Here is a 21745-nt window from a genome sequence, read left to right on the forward strand (position 1 = left end):
CAAAACTAACTCGGGATCTCGCAAAACTAACTCGGGATCTCGCAAAACTAACTCGGGATCTCGCAAAACTAACTCGGGATCTCGCAAAACTAACTCGGGATCTCGCAAAACTTGAATTCCAACAATGGCGGCAGCTACTTAGTTGTAATATTACTCTTTCTGGGTCACAAAATACACTTTTAAGATATTTTGAGGCGTGAATGTAGTTGTGTAAACGTCAGATATCTGCTCGGTTTACAAGACATCACATATTTGCAAAAGTGCTCCGACGTTTTCGGAGATCTGACACACTAGCTCGAAGCTAACGGGAGGTCGAGACCTACAGCCGGGAGGAACAGCGCTTTCCCGGCACATCGTGCCTCGACCTCCCGGTCGGCTTCGAGCTGGCGGCCTCCGAAGAATGCGGCTAAAACTTTTGCGAGATCCCGAGTTTGTTTTGCGAGATCTCGCAAAAGTCCGTCTTAATTTTCTTTTTCTCCCATGTCCCCTGCGGGGCTCCGTAGTTTCGGCACCAAATGGGGACCAACAAAATATTAGACTGACTTTTATGCTTGATGGTTGAAGGCAAATCAATTTCAGTGATCTCTGAGTAACAAAATGAGAATAAATTTGTGTAAAATAATAACTGCAAATGTAATTTTACATTTTTGGAAACATTTAGTCCTGTTAGTGATGATAAAAACGATTTAATATGGTGCCCGACATGAACGAATATACCTATGAAATACTCAGTGGTCAACGATTTCTTAGGAGTCTTTAGGACAACAGTGGATTTACATGTTGATTATCTCTTATTCCTATCTGCATATTTTCCAGGACTTTTGCTCCCATGTGGGATGTTTTCAGGGTGTCTTCAGACAAACTTGCCCTCTGCCACCTCGAGCTGATGAAGAAGTTCAACGATCTCATCCGTGATATCAACAAGTACGCAGATGAGCAGGTCAAAATTCACCGCAAGGTACGTATCTGAAGTGAGGGGAAAAAAACACTTCACCCCAGTCCTGCCAGTCCTGATCAACTCTTTTCTCAGAGGATATCCAGTTAACATCCTTTCCTTCATGTAATTGGTGCATTTGCATATGATCCCCTGTACAGTATGTCCATATGTAGGCTTTGTTCTTTATGCATGTTTCTGTGTATCAACCAGACTAAGGAGGAGATGGTGGGGACGGTGGAGGCGGTGCAGGTGCTTCAGGTTCAGAGCGGACAGCTTCAGAAGTCCAAGGAGGGTTACCACGCCAAATGTTTAGAGCTGGATCGACTCAGGAAGGAGGGAGGTCCTCAGAAAGAGCTGGAGAAGGTTCGCCTAACCTTTCTCACCGCAGAAACTAACCGCAAAGTGTCGCATGAAATGAAATATTTCTGTTGTTGCAGAGGTTTGTTGTTGCTGCAGCATCATCTCGCTCAGAAAGTTTGAATTAGATTCAATAATTTAAAAACATGAATGCCTGGGTGATGTTAAGTCTCGAGCATGAGAAATCTCTTGTTTTAAGTAAATATCAACTAGATAGAGAAGCTCTGCAGCAGCGTGAGGGAGCCAGGCTACATATTTCATGCTGGCCTTGGAAAATCTCATAAACTGAAAGCGTGGCTCGAAAAGGAATGAGCAACCTCGAGTTTCAATCAACTGAAGAATATTTACCTAAATACACTGCTCAAAAAAATAAAGGAACAGTTTGAAAACACATCAGATCTCCATGGGGAACATGCTGGATACTGATCTACTGATATGGACCGTTAGGAAAAGGGTGACAGAGAAAATGATCGACCTACAGAGGGCTGAATTCAAACATACTCCAAAAGTCGAAGTGAAAAAACGATGCAGCATGCCTGACTACCTCAGATGATGGATGTCCTGCATGATGCTCTCCCTGGAGAAGGGCGCCGCTGAGCTCCCGGTCTGTCTGAGGCACAACCTGGTGGCATCGAAACATCACGTCAAAGAGGTGTTCGGTTGGATTTAGGTCGGTGGTATCGGTTCCTTCATCCTCCAGGAACTGCCTGCATGCCCTCACCACGTGAGGCTGGACGTTGGCGTGCACGTGAAGGAACCCAGGTCCCCTGCACCAGCGTAGGGACACATAGTGGGTCAAAACATTTCATCCTGGTACTTAATGGCAGTCGGTGCTGTTATATAGCCTCGTTAGAAAGAGCCGTGACAAGACCAAAAACATTTCTCAGGTGCAGAAATGTCCACAAAAAGTACTCATTCAGTCACAGAGTGACACAAATGTGCTAATAGAGCTGTAACTAATGTAAGAGTATACAATAACAGGAACATTACAGAATATCTTTACAATAAAATAAAAACAGCCATCATTAAAAAAAATACTGGAACATAAGTATGGTCAGTTAACTGTCATTAATTAGTCATAATTATCAGTTATCTCCATTATGGAGACAGGATTTCTCTGGATCTAGTGATAAATCAGCATCAGTGTCTTTGTCAGCATCACAGATAAAGTTTGGTTTGATTAAATTTGGGAAACACTTGATAATCAGTAGATTGTACGTGTGTGTGGGTGTTTGCTGCAGAAGGTCTGATATGACGGCTATTCTGACTTTGTCTAGTTATAAGCTGCCCACAGCTGTACACACTGGTCTGTCCTTCCTCTGCAGCTGACACTGTAGGCTGGTATCCCTCATCTCCTGCAAGCTGGTTTATTTTTTACACCAATTAAAATGTTATTTCTCAGGAAGTGGCTGCAGGAACCTTGAAAAACTGCAGATCTTGGTATTAAAATACCCAACTTTACACACTAAATGCAGCCGATGCATACAGCCTGGTAGAAAAGTAGTTTCCTCATCATTGCAGCTGTGTTATAGATGATTTTATTTATTATTCATCTATCTGGATACTGGAATTTCTTTATTTATATTTTAAGAAATTATCTAAATATGTCAGTGCCTCTGTGCTTCACTCCCGTGCACTGTATGGATTCAGTTTGGTAAACCTGGCTGTTGTTTGCTGAATGTTTTTAATCATTTGGTCACTTCTGTCTCCTAAAAACTAACATGGCAGCAGTCAAAGCGCAGCTATGGCTGTCTTTCGTGTACAGTCTTTGCTATTCTGTGGCCACAGGTCGTGGTAGTTCTGTAAAAATTAACATTTAAAATATATTTTCATGCAAGTTCATTAAAACTCGTATATTAATAATCTTGTCAGACCTTGTCTGGCACCGAGAACTGCGTTTTGATGAGGTTTAGATGGGAGCAGAGAATCATGGAGCAGCCGGCCGAACAAACTAAATGCACAGCTGTCTTTCAGAAGAAACGCTTCCTGGATTCATCCCACTTCTGTCTGAGGTGCTCTTTGGGAGGGATACGTACTGGTTTATACACCCAGAAACTCCAAGGCCCCTCTTCTGTGGAACCAGCTTCCAGTTTGGATTCAGGAGACAGACACTATCTCTACTTTCAAGATTCAAACTTTCCTTTTTGCTAAAGCATATAGTTAGGGCTGGACCAGGTGACCCTGAATCCTCCCTTAGTTATGCTGCAATAGATGTAGGCTGCCGGGGATTCCCATGATGCACTAGGTGTTTCTTCTTCACTCACTATGTGTTAACGGACCTCTCTGCACTGAATCATACTTATTATTAATCTCAAGGCTCTCCCTGAGCCTGGTTCTGCTGGAGGTTTCTTCCTGTTAAAAGGGAGTTTTTCCTTCCCACTGTCGCCAAAATGCTGCTCATAGGGGGTCATATGATTGTTGGGTTTTCTCTGCATGTATTATTGTAGCGTCTACCTTACAATATTAAGCACCTTGAGGCGACTGTTGTTGTGATTTGTTGATGTATAAATAAAACTGAACTGAATTGAATTAAGGCGGCGCTCCCTTTTCAAAAGACTTGAAGGTTAGACTCATGTGAAGGTTATTAAAAACAGTCTGTGAACACACCGGTATGCCACCAACAGGAGATGTCTTTAAAACCTTGGCAGGTGAAAGAGGACGAAGATTCACCAAAATTTAATTCAAATCTGACAAAGAGAACAAAAAGGGGAAACGTGGTGACATAACTGCTAATAAAGTTTATAAGAAAGCTGTAAAATCCCCGTTTAACTCAGGATACTTACCGGCCCGTAAGCCTTCAATCCAAGAAACGTTCCTTTGGTTCAGACTCCCGTGTCTGTCTGCTTGTCGTGTTGAAGGAGGGATGTGCTCAAAGGCTCGTGGTGTAGACGGGTTACTACTCTGAAGCAAGCTAGAAAGAAAGAACCTGAACACTCAAACTAATCTGTAGTTATCGTAGTAGGAGTTCATCACTGAGAGCTCACAGGTGAGCCTTTAACGACCGTCAACACTCAAAAGTGTCATAAATATGTTTTAAAAGTAGCACGTGGTCACATTTGAGAAGTTGTAACAAAGTCGTTCTTATTGCAGGACAGCCAGTTGATGACTGGTTACATAATCTGAGCATATTTGATGTGTTCCAGCTTTGCTGCAGACATTTATTAACAAATCTGTCTCGTTCTCTTATGGACTCATTTACTTTTATGTCCGCCTTGTGATCGAGGGTCAGTATTTAAGGGCCGTTGTCTTTTTCCCCTCACTAGGCGGAGCTGAAGTCAAAGAAAGCAGCCGAGTCGTTCGCGCTGTGCATCGAGAAGTACAACCGCGTGGGAGGAGAGTTTGAGCAGAAGATGAGCGAGTCCGCCCAGGTCAGCGCCGACTCCAGCTGGGCCTAAAGCCACTTTTATCTCTCTCCCACCCTCTGATTTACTGATTTATGCATTTCTGCTTCTCTCGGGCTGGATTTTTCTCTCCGTGTCCTCCCACCACACGAGAACTCGCTCTTATCTGTTCGTTTGTCATCCTACATCCTGCTTTGCCCAAAAAAGGAAACCTCTGCCCCCGACTCCTAAACGCCCACCGACCTGTGCACACATCCCGCAACCCTGCTCGTTACCTTTAATCACCGGCTCTGCACTTCCATGGTTACTGCTGCTGTTACCATGGAAATCTTCAACAAACCCCGTCGAGCAGCTTTGTGTTTTAGATTTGAGATGGCGACAGGAATCTCAGCGACCAATTATCTGTTGTAATAGCTCTGAAGGAAAAGGTCTGGTAGTAATTATGAGGAAGTACCTGGAAGAACAACGTGTCAGGAGTCGGTCGTCCGGGTGGAGGAAGGCTGCTTTTTATAAGATCAAAATCCTCACGCCTTTTAATTCGACCAAGAGAAGAAGAAAACGCACGCGGTGTTTGTTAACGCACATTCCTCCTGCAGGAACTGTAAATATGAAACTCCTGAGAAGCCGAGGGCAGCGTGACGTACACCAAAAACAACACCGGCTTTAGGGAGAAGCTTAAAGCTGCATTTTGCTTGTTGATGCAGTTGACAGACGCGCACCTTCACACGATACAAAGTCAGTGGTGAGCAGTGTTGGTCAAGTTACTTGAAAAAAGTAATCAGTTACTAATTACTGATTACTTCCCCAAAAAAGTAATCCCATTACTTTACTGATTACTTATTTTCAAAAGTAATTAAACACGATTTACAACCTGAATAGGTGATAAAGTGATAGATCTTTCAGCCCAATTCTACTTTTTCTGCATAATCATCATACAAAATGTAATCAAATGGAAAAGTCTCTTTTTAAAACTTGTTTTATTAGTTTTAATCTTTTAACTTTATGCATCAAGCAAAAATTTAATTATCTGCAACATTCTCTGACTGGAAGAAATTAGTTTAATATTTAAACCTATTTTCTGCACATTCCAGCACATAAAATAAAATATTTTGTGTGTTTACACTCAGTCTTTCAAATAGATGCAAGTAAAACACAGCAGAAAATAAATAAAGTCAAAGACTAGCGGTCCTGTTGCTCTATTTTCACCTGTAAAGCAGGAGTGGGGTAGGCGGAGGGTTACCCTGGTGCAGGTGTGCCGCGGTCAGTGGAAGAATCCGCGAGTTTCTCTGTGAGTTTCCCATTACGTCGTAGCTACTCGGTGCTTGTTTGGAAGTTTAGGGTTTTTTCGCTGTAAAAAGAAGTTTTCTTCCCACGCACAACGGACACTAATGTTTTTGTCACTTTTTATGGAATCAAACTCAAAGTAAGGTCAGTACTTCCACGCTTTAAACGCTGCACGCTCATACTCTCTCTGCACTCGATATATGATCCATTGTTGATCTGCACACAGCTGTTGTCACGAACGTCGCACTCGCTTACGTCACTGTCATGAGACGCAGCGTTCCTACGGGAAAGTAACGGTAATCTAATTACCGTTTTTGCAATAGTAATCCCTTACTTTACTCGTTACTTGAAAAAAGTAATCGGATTACAGTAACGCATTACTGCCCATCTCTGGTCGTGAGGCATAAGTTATTGATTGGACCACTTTGGCGACGGCCATCCTAAACGATTATTCGACTAACTGTTGAAGCTCGTTATCCACAAACTCACTGCCAAACTAAACCAAATGCACCAGAGATGATTCAGACTCAGAGCAGTTTGTGATGTTTCAGGGAGAAACCAGTTACATACACAGAAGCGTTGCAGTGAAACCTTGAGTCGTGTCACAGTACAGATGGAAATGAGGACTCCGCCTGAGGCTGACAGCAGCAGTATTTCATATTTGCTCTCCAAGCCCAGATCTTGCACGTATAATTGGAGTAAAGGAGCTGGCACAAGCTTGCTCATAAGCTTGCTTCTCCACCGAAAGCCAATTTCCCCTAAATCAAGACAATTCCCCCGAAGCAGACAGCGACAAATGAGCTGGCTGAATAAAGAGCCAGATCAAACTCGAATGCTAAATCTTCTCGAATTATCGCGGCTTTAACGACCTGGCGAGTCGGTGCCCCCGTAGCTGGCTGACCGCCCAGCTGCAGCTCGGCTCTTTTTCAAAGGCTATTTCCATTTTATTGAATAAAGGTCGAGTTTGAAGAGTGTACTGCCTGCCTAAAATGCAGAAAAAAACAAAGCCCCACGATCACGATGTGGAAATGTTTTTCAATTTATTTAAAAGCGACCAGCGTTAGCCAAAAGGCTATTTTTGTAGCTAGTCCAGACAACAAATACCTTCAATTATAATGAACTTACATACTTAAGCAACAAAACTGTCAGTTTTAAAGTAGAAGCTTATTTATTGGAGTAATTTGGATTAAGTAGCTCTTAAATCTCAAACGCCACACGAGGGTTTTGGAGCCGTAAAGCAAAGGCTTTTCTTGTCTCACCGTCTTTGTCTGTGTGTGTTCGAGCAGAAGTTTCAGGAAATCGAGGAGGCTCATCTGCGGCAGATGAAACAGCTCATCAAAGGTTACTCCCACTCCATAGAAGACACCCACGTCCAGGTGGGACAGGTACGCTTCTTTCATCGTTTCCTCCTGGAGTTACGTTTGTTTAAAGCTCGGTGGGAGAACCGAGCAGAGCCACAAATCTGCTTCAGGATTTGTGGTGACAGCCGGCGATAGTGGACCGCACGCTAGGTGTCCTTGCAGATGTGTTAGAGGTGGAATGGTGATTCCAGCGTTTCCCAGTATGACCATAAACAGCATGTGCTTCGTTTTCTGTTGGGGGATTTTTATGTGCAGCTTATTTTAAACAAACAGTGTTTGTGGGTAAACTAGAGCCAGGAAGTGACGCATCAGCACACAGACGCTGTAGCGGTGCGTCATGGTGAAGAGAGAGCTCTCGGTTTACCGGCCAGTCTAGGCCCCTACCCTCACCTGTGGTCACGAGCTGTGGGTAGTGACCGTAAGAACGAGATCACAAATAAAAGCGACGGAAATTAGCTTCCTCCGATGGGTGGCTGGACTCTCCCTTAGAGATGGAGTGAGGAGTTCAGAGTAGAGCCGCTGTTCCTCCACATCGAAGGGAGCCAGCTGGGGTGGGTCGGGCATCTGACACGGACGCCTCCTGGGTGAGGTGTTCTGGGAGAGGTTACATCTCTCCAGCGTGTCCTGGTTCTGGGTCAGTAACCAAATAAATCCTTCTGCTGTTCTCAACTGTAGGTTCACGAAGAATTCAAGCAGAACGTGGAGAACATCGGCATCGAAAACCTCATTCAGAAATTTGCTGAACAGAAGGGCACGGGCAAAGATCGTCCAGGTACTGTGAGCTCGAGTCCAGTTAGGAGGAAACGTTCAGCTGCAGAAGTTCACCCACATTCATAACAGTAGCAGAAGCTGATTCACAGAAGCAAACTGTGACTGGTTAAATGGATGTGTGTGTGATTTTCATGCAGCTGCGGTTGGATTTGAGGAATACATGACAGCTTTGGCGCCCGAAGGAGGGAAAAAGAGTCGAGCGAAAGCCTTCAGGATACCAGGTCTGGGCAAGAGGGACAAAGAGCCGGACTCTGCGTGAGTGTGCGCATCACTGCTCCAATAATACACATCGAGTCTCTGAGGGCTTCTCTGACTCACCTGCGTGTTCGTCTTATTTGCAGCGATTCGGCCGTGACCGAGGCTCTGGTGAGTGTTTCACAAAAGGTTTAAAGGCCTTCCTGTGTGTGTGTGTGTGTGTGTGTGTGTGTGTGTGTGTGTGTGTGTGTGTGTGTGTGTGTGTGTCTGATGGTGTGGGGTTTCCTCGGTCTATTTCGGTACTTCTGGGAACAAACTTGTGCCAGAGGGGAAGTGCAGCGCTCCACGTGAGGGCATGTGTTTGCGTACCCACCGAGTTGTGCTGTAAACAGAGGTGTGTGTGGTCGCTGCCACAGTGTCGTCCAGCAGACTGAGATTTGAAAACACGGAGAGTAATCTAATTACACAGGTTTGGTTACTCGATCAATGGACTTTAATTAAGTCAGTGGCTGCTTAAAGTTTAGATATGAAATTGTGTTTTATTTAAAGGTTATGATTAGATTAATAAGTAAAAAAACAGTAAACTGTTTATTTTTTAGGGGAAATTAATTTCTTTTTGTATATTTTTATTTTGTTTTGTTATCTTTAACCTCCTAAGACCTGAACTCTTCCACAGCATTTTTTATTTCTCTTTGATATTTGGGCTGATTGGGGCCAGATGAATGTAAAAACAAAGAATTACCAGATTTATTTATTTTTTTACCTTATTTTTGTTTTTAAGAAAAATCAGAGCCACATATGAGGATACTCGTTTAAACAATAGCAGCATAAAGTCCTCATAAGTGGATATCAGGCCCATGTGAAGCAAAATTGATTGATTTTGGTCTAGATAACCCAAAATGTGACGTCCACACATGTGGACGCAGGTCCTAGGAGGTTAAATGACCTTTAAGAAGTTTGCAGTGGTTATCATGAATAACTAGTCTAACTAGCTGAGCAGCTTCTTCTCTTTCTCTTGACCAGATTTTCTTTAGAGATGAAGAAATAAGATCTTAAATGTACAAGTGAGGTCAGAGGTCAAATGTTATATTTCCAATACAAACAAAGGCAGAAGAATGTTTTAAGGATAAAAGACAATTTATGAAAGTTTGACCTTTAACCCTTTAAAACCGGTCAGAGCAGCACGCTCTGTTTTGCGTAACTATTTTTAAATCCCGGTAGCTCTGCAACCACGTGAGCTAGCACAATAATTTTTTTTGCATATGAAACCGGAGGAGTTGTACTTACATCTTATGCCATCAGCTTGTCCTCGGTCACAGTTTCCTTCCACATATAGTTTTGCAAAAACTGCATAAAAAGCACTTGCAGCAACAAAAACATAATATTCCAGAAACACGCTTTGCCGATCCGATCAGCTGTTCATAACACTTCCTACGTTGGAACAGACGTCAGCGTGAACTTTCGCATGTCTGCCATGACCTGCCCGAAACCGGAAGTGACGTCATTTTCGCGGAAATGTAGTTTTTTACCGTCCGGGCCTCAATGAGCCTATACTGGTGTTTTTAAAAGTTATGTTTGACTTTATGACTTTCTGTGTGGTTTCTGGGATGCTTAGGACTCATATTGCACTGCTGGAAATAGTTTATTTTGATGCATATGCTGCTTTTTTGCAAATTTGCACTATAATATTTATTTTCGTTTTTCCTGCAGTGTATAAAAATTGGTGTATTTCAAAAGTAAAACTATGAAGACACTCAAAATAAATTTCCTGTGGTGGGAAACTATTTTGTGCAACTTTTTTGTATTTACAGTTTTGAGGGATAAGCCTCTTAAATTTCTCTAACTAGAAATATATGTTAAAAAAACAAAAACGATTTTCAATTTTTTTGTAGTTTATTGCACTTTTTTGCAATTTATGTAATTACTATGCACTTAATGCAGACATATTATTAAAATCTGGGCTATAATGGTTGTATTGATGTATAGCAACTTGAAATGCTCCCAAAAATGGCTCCACAGCATGTAAAAATATAATATAAGCTCTGGCGGACTTGGTTCTATGGTCGGTTTTAAAGGGTTAAGAAAAGGTCAAAGGTTCAAAGTAACATGATCTGAGGAATCCCCGTGCATCATTCCCTGTGTGTTGTGTTTTATATAACAGTATTAACACTTTGACCGTCAGATCAACACATTTCCCTTAAAGGAAAGGTCAGAGGTCAAAAACGTTACACAGTACTTTGTCGTAATAATCATAGTTTCGAAGGCTTTTTGCCTTTTTTTACACATAAATCTTTCATTTAACCTTGAACACCTTGGTGCAGGCCAGGTTTGCTAAGATGACGCCACTCTGCAGCACGACCTCATCGACGCAGAGCTCAAAGAAACGAGAAAAACGGCTCATTCTTCATGTTTAACTTTCTAGAGTTTATCACTGATTTTATATGTTTGATGCCGAGCGGGTGACGTGGAGACAACAGCAGGCCGACGTGTAATCGATGAGTGCTAATGTAAAATCATTGATCTTTACATCTACAGCACGTGGCTGCAGTTGCATTTGTCTTATTAATGTGACTTTTATAATCTCGTCATATTAACTAGATCACTCGACTGCTCCTTAATTAGATCGTGTTTCCCTGCGATGCTGTTCAAAAACACATCGGCGCTCTCGGTTACACTTGTCATCTCAGGCTGACCCACAGAGGTCTGTTTGTTGAAACCGCGTGTAATGAAATATCATCTTAATAATAAGCCCGCGCTCTAAAAATAACTGCTCCCATGTTGGCGAGGCATTAGTTTGGATTTCCTCTCGTCTTTATTGTGATTTCGCTCCCAGACATCCGGCCTCGCTTAAATGATTTCCGTCAAACTTGAAATGCTCTTGCAGCTTCAGCGAGCAGCTTCAGCGAGCTGCTGGCAAGAATGTGTTTAATGCACAGCAGCTGTAGTTAGTCACTGACTCGCACCAAACAGTGTCATATTTTTCAGCTGTATTTATTCCCACTAATGGAAAGCTCTCAGTGCGCACAGGCCGGAGTGCTCAGTTACACCGTGTGACAAAACACTTCTTTGTGTCAGATATCAGCCGCTTGTCTCTGATCCAGCTGGTGTCTCCCTCCTCTGTGCACGTATGTTCCCATTCATTCCCGCAGAATTCCCCCCTGGAAGTAGACGACGAAGGATTCGTCATCCGAGCTGACAGCACTCAGAACGATATCCTTTTGCTCCTCTTGCATTCAGGGCCAGGAAAGACCATTAAGGAATATTTCTGTTTTGAACCTGTAATGAAGAATAACTGATGATCCAGATGCGTAGCAAACAAAGACGCCACAGAGAAGTCTCAGTGTTCACCAAAATGTTTAGAAATGAGCTGAAAACGTGGAGGCGAGTCTTCTGTAACACGTTACCTTACTGGGAGTCGATGGCACCAGCTCAGAGTAACTTTTAATAACTTGTGTCCTAAAGAATCGTCTGTAATCTTTCCTTGTTTCCGTCACCTGTCTGCGGTGTCTCGCCCTCTGAGGAGTTTTTATTTAGTTTTTGGTTTATTCAGATCATTTTGTAGCAATCTGTTCTCTTTGGAACATTAACGTTTTTGATTTAATGTAACAGTTTGAGTACACGAACACTTCCAACCCAAGAGGCTGAGTGCTTCTTACAGCCACTATTGTCTTTTTATGTCTGCAATATTTCAATTTCATGCCCGTATTTAATTGATGAATGTCCACCATATGTCATAAAAGTCTTTATTTAGCAGCCTGGTAATGAACATGAACCACAGTGTCCACAGTGTCTTATTCCCGCCCTCCCCGTTAGTATTTCTAACTTAGTCCGAGCACCGCTCAGAAACTCTCCAAGAGAGTAAACGACGGCGATTTTGATCAACTAAATCTCGATAAACTTCCTGTTGAGTCTTGGGTCTAAATGTGAACGAGCACAAATATAACGAGGACCAAGAACAATCGCTGCTCCGAATGATTCGCGTCTCTTTTGTTGCTGTGACCGAAGGAAAGCTCGACTCAAGTTGCGTGACAACAAATAATAACCCCTGAGATCCCTGCATGAAGTCTGAGAGACGCCTTACCTGAGAAGGATTACGGTGATCTTTAAATGGATTGTAATCAGAAGAAGAAGCTGTGGGTAGTGACCGAAAGAACGAGATCGCGGATACAAGCGGCAGAAATGAGCTTCCTCCGAAGGGTGGCTGGCCTCTCCCTTAGAGATAGGGTGAGAAGTTCGGCCATCGGGGAGGGGCTCAGAGTAGAGCCGCCGCTGCTCCACATCAAAAGGAGCCAGCTGAGGTGGTTCGGGCATCTGACAAGGATGCCTCCCGGGCGCCTCCTGGGTGAGGTGTTCCAGGCATGTCCCACTGGGAGGAGGCCCCGGGGCAGACCCAGGACACGCTGGAGAGATTATATCTCTCGGCTGGCCTGGGAACGCCTTGGTGTTCCCCCGAATAAGCTGGAGGAGGTGGCTGGGGAGAGGGAGGTCTGGGCCTCTCTGCTGGCTGCTGCCCCGCGACCCGGCCTCGGATAAAGCGGATGAAGATGGATGGATGTAATCAGAAGGTGAGAGATGGAGTTTAACCAACGTGTCTGCGACGTTTCCATATTAACCGTAGACGCAGACTCGCGTGACTAATCCTGTTTCACTGGAGTTTGGTTAAGCTGAGCCGCCTCATATTTGCTCCTCAGCTCGGCTGCGTTCATGTTCGGCGGCAGCGTGAGTGGATGTGAGGAGGCTGCTCGCCATCTCTCCATTAAGCTCCCCGCAGACACTAAGAGTCTGAAGGTGCACGTAGCATTTTCATGTGCAGATTGAAGGAGAGGAGGAAGGGGGTGTGGCTTTTCTTGTGGGTAATGATGTGGCAGGAAGTGGCAGTTTGACAGTTCTGCACCGCGTACCTGCAGGAAGCGGTGGTCCTGCTTACGTTCATCGTGTCCGTCTGTCGGCCCCTCGTTGCTGCAGGTTGTGTTTTTGTTCAGATTTTAATTAAATGAAATGTTTCCCAGTTTCATTATTTATATTTCCCTGTTTGTGTTTTTGAAATCTCACGTCTCAGGTGGATCATTTTAACTGAAATTAAAAACAGCAGAGTCTTTGTGTCATTTAACCATCACGTAGTTTCTTCCTTGACCCTCCTCCACGCTGCTCCGAGGAGAAGGAGACCAACTTTTACTCCAGCGATTCAGACTTTGACGACGAAGAGCCCAAGAAGTTCCACATCCAGATCCGACCGGTGGCCAGCAGCAATCGCAGCAGCTCCGTAGCCACGGAGAAGGAGCTCAAAGCTACCGTGGGGGCGCTTACGCTGCCGCCCAACAGAGGGCCGAAGCAGCAGGTTGGCTTTGATTTCCTTTAAATGAGGATATATTTGAGATGTGCACGTTAACCCTCCTCAAGACAGTCTGAAGACGTACTCGTAGTAAATCCCACAAAGAGACAATATGATGACGTTTTGGAAACGACTACTTTGAAGTTTACAGCAGGAACCGTGGAGCACAAAGATATTAAGAAGCTAAAGCTTTGTTCCTTTGGGTATTTTCATGGGATTTAATGATAATAATAAAAACACCAGCAGAATATCAGCTCCTGCCCTTTTCATAGCTCAATATATTGAATATTTCTCTCTCGGTCTCGACTTTCAGGTCAAGCGACATCTCTCCAGTAAGTTTGAATGTTGGCATTTAAACAGCTTTAAAAAATAACTAAATAAAACATTTTCAGTCCTTGCTGGTGTGCAGTAATACCTCTGCTTGTAACTTGTTTAAAGTGCCATATCTTAACTTTGTGTCCAGGAAACTCGAGTACCGCAGGAGGCCGATCAGAAGACAGGGACGCCGCCTCCCGCAGGGGTGAGTCTTTCAGTGTCCAGACATCCAGTCCAATCCTTTATTTACACAGAATAAACTATAAAGATCTAAAGATAAATTTCTTATTGGGGAAAAATAATGGACAGTGAAGGCAATTGATAGTTTTTAAATTTCAGTTCTGTCTCTGTTTACATCTGTAAGAGTGTTTTCAGGTTGATGTGCTTCGTTTTTGCTGCTATGAAAAGAGTCAGAATCATCTGTGTATCTGCCTCGTGCAGCATCTCTGTGTTTCTGTCTAAGGCCAGAGGTCGGCAACCCTGGGCGCGCACCGGCTACCGGGCAAATGCCGGATGGTGATTTTTAGTTTTTATGGGCCGATTTTTATTATTATTATTATTATTATGTAACGGTATAAACAATGAAAGGTGGTGGATTGGCCAGATGCTGGTCGATTAACAGGGAGAGGGGGGCACAAAGAAATACTTTCTTATTCTCATTTAAAATATCTCACTTTTATTAAATAATTATCTGAATCTTACAACCAAAGTTTTTATCTGATGTAAAATGTATAGAAATCATACATATACCAACAAGACTGTACATCACTGTCACAACAGTGTTTTCATTCAAAGGCTTTATGGCTGTAATACCTGGGGGGCCGGTCTCTAGTCAAAATGCCGATGTTTTGTCCCAGTGCAGCCCTGGGCACGACATGCAGTGAGTTAATCTGAGAAGGTGCATTAAAAAATAAATGGCCAGCGGTGCACATCGCAAATCAGCTCAAGGACACATTAGTTGTGCCACTTCTTAATGACGGTATCTTAGCTAACAACCCAACTACCAGATTCAACTTGTAATTGGCTAAAAATAACTTAGCCTACTGGTGAGAGGGACGTTGCAAGCTGTCAGTTTTTCACTTCAAATGCTTCAGCAGCTGTCGGCTCAGCGCAGCATCAGCACCACGGAAATACTCGGATACATCCGTAGACTCGAGACAGAATTCACAAAGTGTTTTCAGGACTTTCAGGTGTTTGGAACAATGTTTTCTTTTCTGATCAAACCAGAAGCTTTAATGAGCAGCTGGACTGTCTCACATTAACTGGCTGAGTTAATGCGACATCGAAATGCAGCTGATTGAAGTGAAAAGCTCGACTCTGTGGGGTCAAAGTTTGCAGAACTACGAAGCAGCTGGAATCCACAGCTGTGCGTGTTCATGGAGCTGCATGTTCACCTGCTGGACGTCACTACCTGACAAGGTTAACTGTCTTCAGAACTTTGCAGAGGCCTTATTGACAGTGTTTGGCTCTACATGTCTGTGTGAGCAGATTTTCTCTCACATGAGTCCTCAGGTAGCCTCTGAATGCTGGACACTCGGAGACCAGAGATCACATTAACACGTGTATCTCTGTATTAACAAACATGCCATATTGGCCCAGTTTATTTTTCTTATCATTGTTGTGAGGAGACCATAAATAGCATTTGTATTTTCTGTTGTACAGTTCATTTGCTGTTATGGATAAAAAGTCTTTTTGTTTCAAAATAGCTGAAAACTATTCGCTGACAGCTGCCAACATCTGCGAACAAATATAATCCTATAAAGTTGTTCTATATAGTGTGTAACTGTTGATATAGAGCATTATTAAATTTATTTCTAATGCAATCATATGGCACATTAAATTTTAGATGCACTCATCATCAGACAGGTTGATCTGATCTAGGCAGAAACTCTCTTCTTTGGTTGACCTTGCATATACCAGTCGTTAGTCTGCTCCTGCTCCGAAGCATGTTTTATTGCAGACTGGTTCATTATTTTGTCAGAGGTTAGGCTCGAGTGGGAGTCTACAACCTGCTGCACTCCACCAGTGGGGAATCTCCCTCTTAAATCCACAGGCAGCAGGATTAATGATCAGCATCTGATTAAAGCCGTTACTCTGCAGTAGCAGCAGCACTGGCTGGAGCTCAGTGAGACCCGGCTAATTGCTGGTATTTATTACAGAGAAGGTAATGGCGAGGGGGGGGGGTCTCTCATGTAGTCTCATGTCAGCCCGTCCCAGCCTCTGAGAAGCTCTGACAAAGGCCAGCGTGCTGCTGATTAGTCCCGATTGGGAAGCATCCTCCGGTGTAATGACGTGTGTGTCTGTGTGGTGTCTGTACAGATGGAGAGCAGGAGGGCCTTCGCAGGTCCACCTCCAGCCCCGATCACAGTAGGTAAGCTACCTTTGCCCTTCACATCATCTTCTACTTGCTTTAAATCTGCCTCTGAGCAGGGCAGGGACACAGTTTGGGGGGTTAAATGGCATCATCACCCTCTTCCATCATTTTACCTTCTAAGCTCGTTTAAATGTGAGGCTCATTCGTCTAATCACCTCATCCTTTCCCCTCCGTCGCTCAGATGAAACGACTGTTTTTCTCGGTGGTAGTGTGGCCTGTATTGTTTCTACCTTGTTACCACTAAATGTAGTCGTGTTAGACGGTGTTTATATGATTGTGGACAGATGTGACAACACAGCAGCGTCACTGTGATGCAGGTTTTAGTTCAAACAGGGGCACGAATGATACGCGAGACCGGGTGGCACTGGGCCCACACCTTTATGCTTCTCACCCAGTCAGGGTAGCTGTCACAGGGCAAGAGGCGGGGCTACACACTGGACAGGCACTCGTGCTCGCATGCACACGCTCGCCAGATTAGACCAGTTCACCGACACGCTACTCTTTAGCCTCTGGCAGGAAGTTGAGGTACGCGGACAGAGAACCTCCCTCCGCACTCTCGCTGATTTTCTTTATCGTTTCTTCGCTGCTCTGCATCAGGTTGAGCTCGACAGCGTCGGGCTCGGACAGTCTGTTTGGACCGCCGCTGGAATCGGCCTTCAAGTCCAAAAGCTTCGACAGCCGGGACCAACTCAGAGAGCAGAGCACGTTTGGAGCCTCTGAATGTGAGGTTACACGTTACTTTCATTTAACTGTTGTGTTTTGTTTCTTTGATTACAAAGAGACGGGACTGTTGGACCTGAAAATAAAAGCTCTAAATTCTGTCTCGTTCCCACGACTAATGTGTTCGTTATGTGCTGTAGATGCTGCTTTCTCCTCCGACTCCTCGTCTCCGGAGAACGTTGAGGACTCGGGCCTCGACTCACCCTCCCATCAGCCCCTCGGACCCTCCCCCGAACCGGCAGGCTGGGCGGCCTGGCCTCCTGCATCGCAGAGTAAAGAGCAAACACGGGGTCGACCGTCTGACCCTTTCCTTTCCGCTTTCCATGACCACTCCCCCGGACGCAGTCCTCACCCGCAGGATGACCCTACCTCCGTCTGGTCTGTCGCTCCGTCGCGCCCCTCGCGCGTCCCCCCTGATAAGGACCCCTCGTCGGTGCGGTTCCCCGCCTTCTCTCAGTCCCTCGCCCCACCAGAGATGGAGTCATCAGTGTGGAACTGCAAACACATCCCACCCGAGGATCCCTTCCTCGCCGCCTTTGAGAGGACCGTCGCCCAGGAGACGTTAAACCTGTCAGACGCCTGGGCGCGCCCTCCACCTCGCACTGCTCAGGAGGGCAGAGGAATGGATCTGCGAGGGGACCCCTTCTCCGTTACCTTAAACGACACCAAGACACTTCCAAGCACTTCCTCTTCCTCTTCATCCTCCTCGTCCAATCGGAAAGAGAGGGAGAGGAAGCGTGATCGCAGCCTCCCGCCTCCCATTTCTTCCGATGATCCATTTGCAATCACAATGATCGGCAGCCCGACGCATCAGTCGTCGCTGGCGGCAGCTGTTGGGGGGATCCCTCCACGCGGCGGCGGCAGCGGCTCTGCCGGAAACACCAGACTTGGATTCGACGCCAACTCGAACACTTTACCGTCAGCTCAGCCAAAGAAGGAGCTAACGCACTGGAACTCGCTCCACAACCCGTTTAGTGAAGGCAACGGCTCCAAATCACAAGAAGCAAGCGGAAAAGGGGAAGGTGGCGGCGGAGAGAGGAGAAAACACCGATCATCGGAAGGTGAGCCGCGCAGGAACGCCCCTCCCCTCACGAGGCATTCGGGGCCGCAGGAGGATCTCTGCTTTTCAACAGACAAAGATCAAGACTGTCTGGATCTCAGCACACAGATGTCCTGCAGTGTCAGCTCTCGTAAGGGTGCTGCTTTATTCTTTTAAGACAAAGTTTCTACTTCCTGTATTAAAAAACATTTCCAGTACTCATTATAACAGTAAACGCAAGAGTCATGCTGTCCTCCAGCCTCAGTCTGTGGCGCTCCTTAATTAGTCACAAAGGTAGCAATCAGCTTCTTCTCAGAGTAGTCAGAAAAATGAAGCATGAATATGCACATACTGGATTTAGTAACACCTTCGTGTCACCTGTGCTGTTTCTGGCTCACAGATTAAAGAGTGAGCTGTTTTCCACTTGGAAAGAAAAGTGCTTCACAGACTCTCGCTGTGATTGGCCCTTCTAGGTGGGCTAGCCCTTTTATTTCACGTTGAAGGTTATGCAGTCTGATTATTTAATAGCACGTTATGCCTTCCTGATTGGTCATTAGAGGCTGCAGGGTGGCTGCGTCTGATTAAAACTGTTTTTCACAGGGAAAAATAAACACTAAGCTGAAGGACTGAGATAAAATACATTTAACCAAGTAGACAATACTACAAAGGTAACCAGCAGGTACTTTTGATGTGGGGCCTTTTTTGAAGTACCATACCTATAAGGCGCACGTAAACTCCTTTAATTTTTTCAAATATCGTCTGTGCGCCTTATGTGTGAATTCTGGTTGTGCTTACTGACCTCGATCGATTTTATGAGCTACACGGCGCTCAGACATCCGTCACAAATGTTTTAGTGCGACTTTGGTAGCTACGAAGCCGCAGCGCCTGATGGATCGTCGGAGTCAGGAGCCTGGCGGAGTCATCTGGGTCCTAAACTCCGTCTGTTTCAGGTAGTGATGTGCGATACCACTGATTTCCAAGTAATATTCAGGGTAGTATCGACGATACTGATCCGATACATTTTATTTATTGTATCTCAAATTATAGCTTCGTAATGATTACTGGGCATCAGATTACTTGTTCTTATCGCTTAATAATGCAGAGTTCATCATATAGAAATAAAAAACTGAAGTTGTGGCTATTTGAACACCTTTCCTGCCTGCAGCACTAAAGGACTCCGTGAGAGACGTCTGTCTCGCCCTAGCAGCACCTGTCTCTCTCCTCCTCTCAGTTCGCCTCAACATACGCTGGTCATATTCTGTGATATGATTTACTCTGAGGTGTTTGACGAGGTTTGCGATACATTTCTTGCCACATGTATCGCAAACTACGCCTCGGCTGTTTGTGGAGGTAAAATACGTCCACACATGACTCCATTTAAGCTCAGCCATTGTTGTGAGTGCGCACGCCAGAGCAGTGTTGCCAACTCCTCAGTAAGGAAAATCGCTATTGGTTGTCCTAAAAGTCGCTAGAAGTCGCTAAATTACGTCATTGCCTAATTTGCATAATTGGTCATGCTAATGTAATTGTAACCTACGCTGCTGGAGAGAGAAATAACATCGTGGACGAGACATAAAGTGAGCAAAAAACGTGCTAAATGCATTTAGAATTTATTTAGAACTACAAATTAAATTTCTTTTAGCAATTATTGTTTTTTGTAATGTCTTTCACGTCTTTTTTTCGCGACTTTTTTAAGAAAAAAAGTCGCTAGGGCGTCTGAAAACTCGCTAAATATAGCGACAAAGTCGCTAAGTTGGCAACACTGCGCCAGAGTGTTCAAACATTGTACAGCCGTTCAAACATACACGAGGAATCTGGGTCCTAAACTCCATTCACTTCAGGTCCCAAAGTCAAACGAACACTGCAGCATCACTGAGAGTTAAAAACTGTCTAAATTCTTTCATCTTTAATAAAATGATCAGCGTTGCTGCTTTACCAGGTGTAACAATTAAGTTTAACATCCAGGCATCCATGAAAACAGAATTTATTACATTTAACAGAGTTAGAAGCTAGCAGGAAGTTAGCTCGCTAGCTTCTACCTAAACATGATATAGCATGTTCTGACTGAGAGATTTCTGAAAAATTCAAACGTACAGCTCTGCTGTCACTTCCAACATAAATGAAAACGGAAAACTAAACAGCAGTGACGTTTGTAGGGTTACTGAAGTTGGGCTAGCTGGTATATAATGATGTGCTACGTGATCGCTAGCGACACAGCTATGTTAGCATAGCATTAGCACAGTGAAGCTGGAGGATGAACGCTAACTTTTTTCCACTCGATAAAAGTTAACGTGAAGGTTCCTGATGGTTAGAGACAAATGCAATCGCATGGCAGGATGCTGTAAACGGACCAAACTTCAGTCAGGAGAACAACTGAGATAATCCATCCACAATACGAGGTTAGTCATTAATATACTGCAACAACATGGGAACAGAGCAGCTGTGAGAGAATTCAACATTAATGAATCAATTGTACAGAAGTGGAGGAAGCAAGAAGAATGAGTTGAGTAAAGTTTGACTTATCTGACTGTTTTGTTTTGATTAATGCGCCTTATGTATGAAAAATACGGTACCAGCCATGTGGTTTTATGTTTTTAAATTGATGTTTTGTTGCTTTGTGTGAACGTTTACCAAAGATATGCAAAGCTATAACTTTTCACCCTGACTTATATTTTTTGTTGTAGTCGATTGTAATTTATTCAAATGTGAAAATAATTTTTCTCACATGAGCTACAAAACAAACAAAGCTCTCGCACTAAAACAAATACTTTTCCAGCTCGTCAATCACTCGTGCTCGTCTTAACACAAACGTGTGTTCAGCAAGTCTTTGTTGAAGCAGTGCAAATAAGATTTTGGCAGCGTGGTGTTTTAGATCCGCTTTCATCCACTTTGTGTCTGTTTCTTTTTCAAGGCTCCAAACATAACTTCAGACAGGACACAGCCGAAGGGGTCACAGCCGCTCCTGCGAGAGCGACCCGAGCCAAGAGGTCTTCGGGTCGACTCGGTGGCTGTGAGCGAGTGAGTATCGGTCACAGCTTAACCGTTCGATTTCAGAAGCAACACTGTCGTTAGCAGCACTAATTCAGACCCGGCTGTGCGTTTCAGTCGCGGTCCCTGTGTTCCTCTCCACTGCCAGAGCCCAGCCCTTCCCTCACCACCTCCTCCTCTTCCAGTCCCAGCGAGTGGGGGGGTCAAAACCGAGCTCAGAGCCCTGCCGGGGTGGGACAGGCCTCGCCGCTGCCCTTCCAGCACCAGGACCTCCAACAAAGACAGTGTAAGCCACTCGGCACATATCTAAAAATGTCTTTTCAGTTAAAACCTCGCAGTGAGAGATGTGAGCAATATTTCTCTACAGTGCATCTGTCCAGAGGCCCCAGCCCCATATCGCTCAGCACACAGGAGGCGTGGCCAGTAGCAGCAGCCATTACTGAATACATCAACGCCTACTTCAAAGGCGGACAGCACAATCGGTCAGCGTGACGCTCTTTATTTCTTCATTTTGTTCTTTACCTGCAGACGCTGCGCTCACTTTCACTAACTTGCCTCGTCTTCCGTCCTCAGCTGTCTGGTGAAGATCACAGGTGACCTCACGATGTCCTTCCCAGCAGGCATCACTCGCATTTTCACTGCCAATCCCAACGTTCCCGTGCTCAGCTTCAGACTGGTCAACATCTCAAAGATCGATCACTTCCTGCCCAATCAAAAGCTTCTCTACAGGT

General features: G+C 44.6%; 1 protein-coding gene across 5 annotated transcripts in view; it reads left to right on the forward strand.

Annotated features, from left to right (window-relative positions):
• fcho1 (FCH and mu domain containing endocytic adaptor 1) overlaps positions 1–21745 on the forward strand; it is a 75513-nt gene that overhangs the window by 43991 nt on the left and 9777 nt on the right. For 3 of the 5 annotated variants that reach the window (XM_085138540.1, XM_085138539.1, XM_085138542.1), the window contains 18 exons: positions 817–958; positions 1148–1300; positions 4558–4662; positions 7206–7304; positions 7956–8052; positions 8189–8306; positions 8393–8417; positions 11396–11456; positions 13391–13584; positions 13892–13910; positions 14042–14098; positions 16213–16264; positions 16865–16989; positions 17128–18183; positions 20938–21044; positions 21132–21300; positions 21382–21496; positions 21588–21743. In XM_085138540.1, the coding sequence (XP_084994666.1) occupies positions 817–958; positions 1148–1300; positions 4558–4662; positions 7206–7304; positions 7956–8052; positions 8189–8306; positions 8393–8417; positions 11396–11456; positions 13391–13584; positions 13892–13910; positions 14042–14098; positions 16213–16264; positions 16865–16989; positions 17128–18183; positions 20938–21044; positions 21132–21300; positions 21382–21496; positions 21588–21743 (2850 nt within the window). The remainder of the gene's footprint in view (positions 1–816; positions 959–1147; positions 1301–4557; positions 4663–7205; positions 7305–7955; positions 8053–8188; positions 8307–8392; positions 8418–11395; positions 11457–13390; positions 13585–13891; positions 13911–14041; positions 14099–16212; positions 16265–16864; positions 16990–17127; positions 18184–20937; positions 21045–21131; positions 21301–21381; positions 21497–21587; positions 21744–21745) is intronic. The other 2 variants (XM_085138543.1, XM_085138541.1) reach the window with 2 other exon arrangements.

This window comes from Neolamprologus multifasciatus, chromosome 17 (genome assembly GCF_963576455.1).
Source record: "Neolamprologus multifasciatus chromosome 17, fNeoMul1.2, whole genome shotgun sequence".
NCBI lineage: Eukaryota > Metazoa > Chordata > Actinopteri > Cichliformes > Cichlidae > Neolamprologus > Neolamprologus multifasciatus.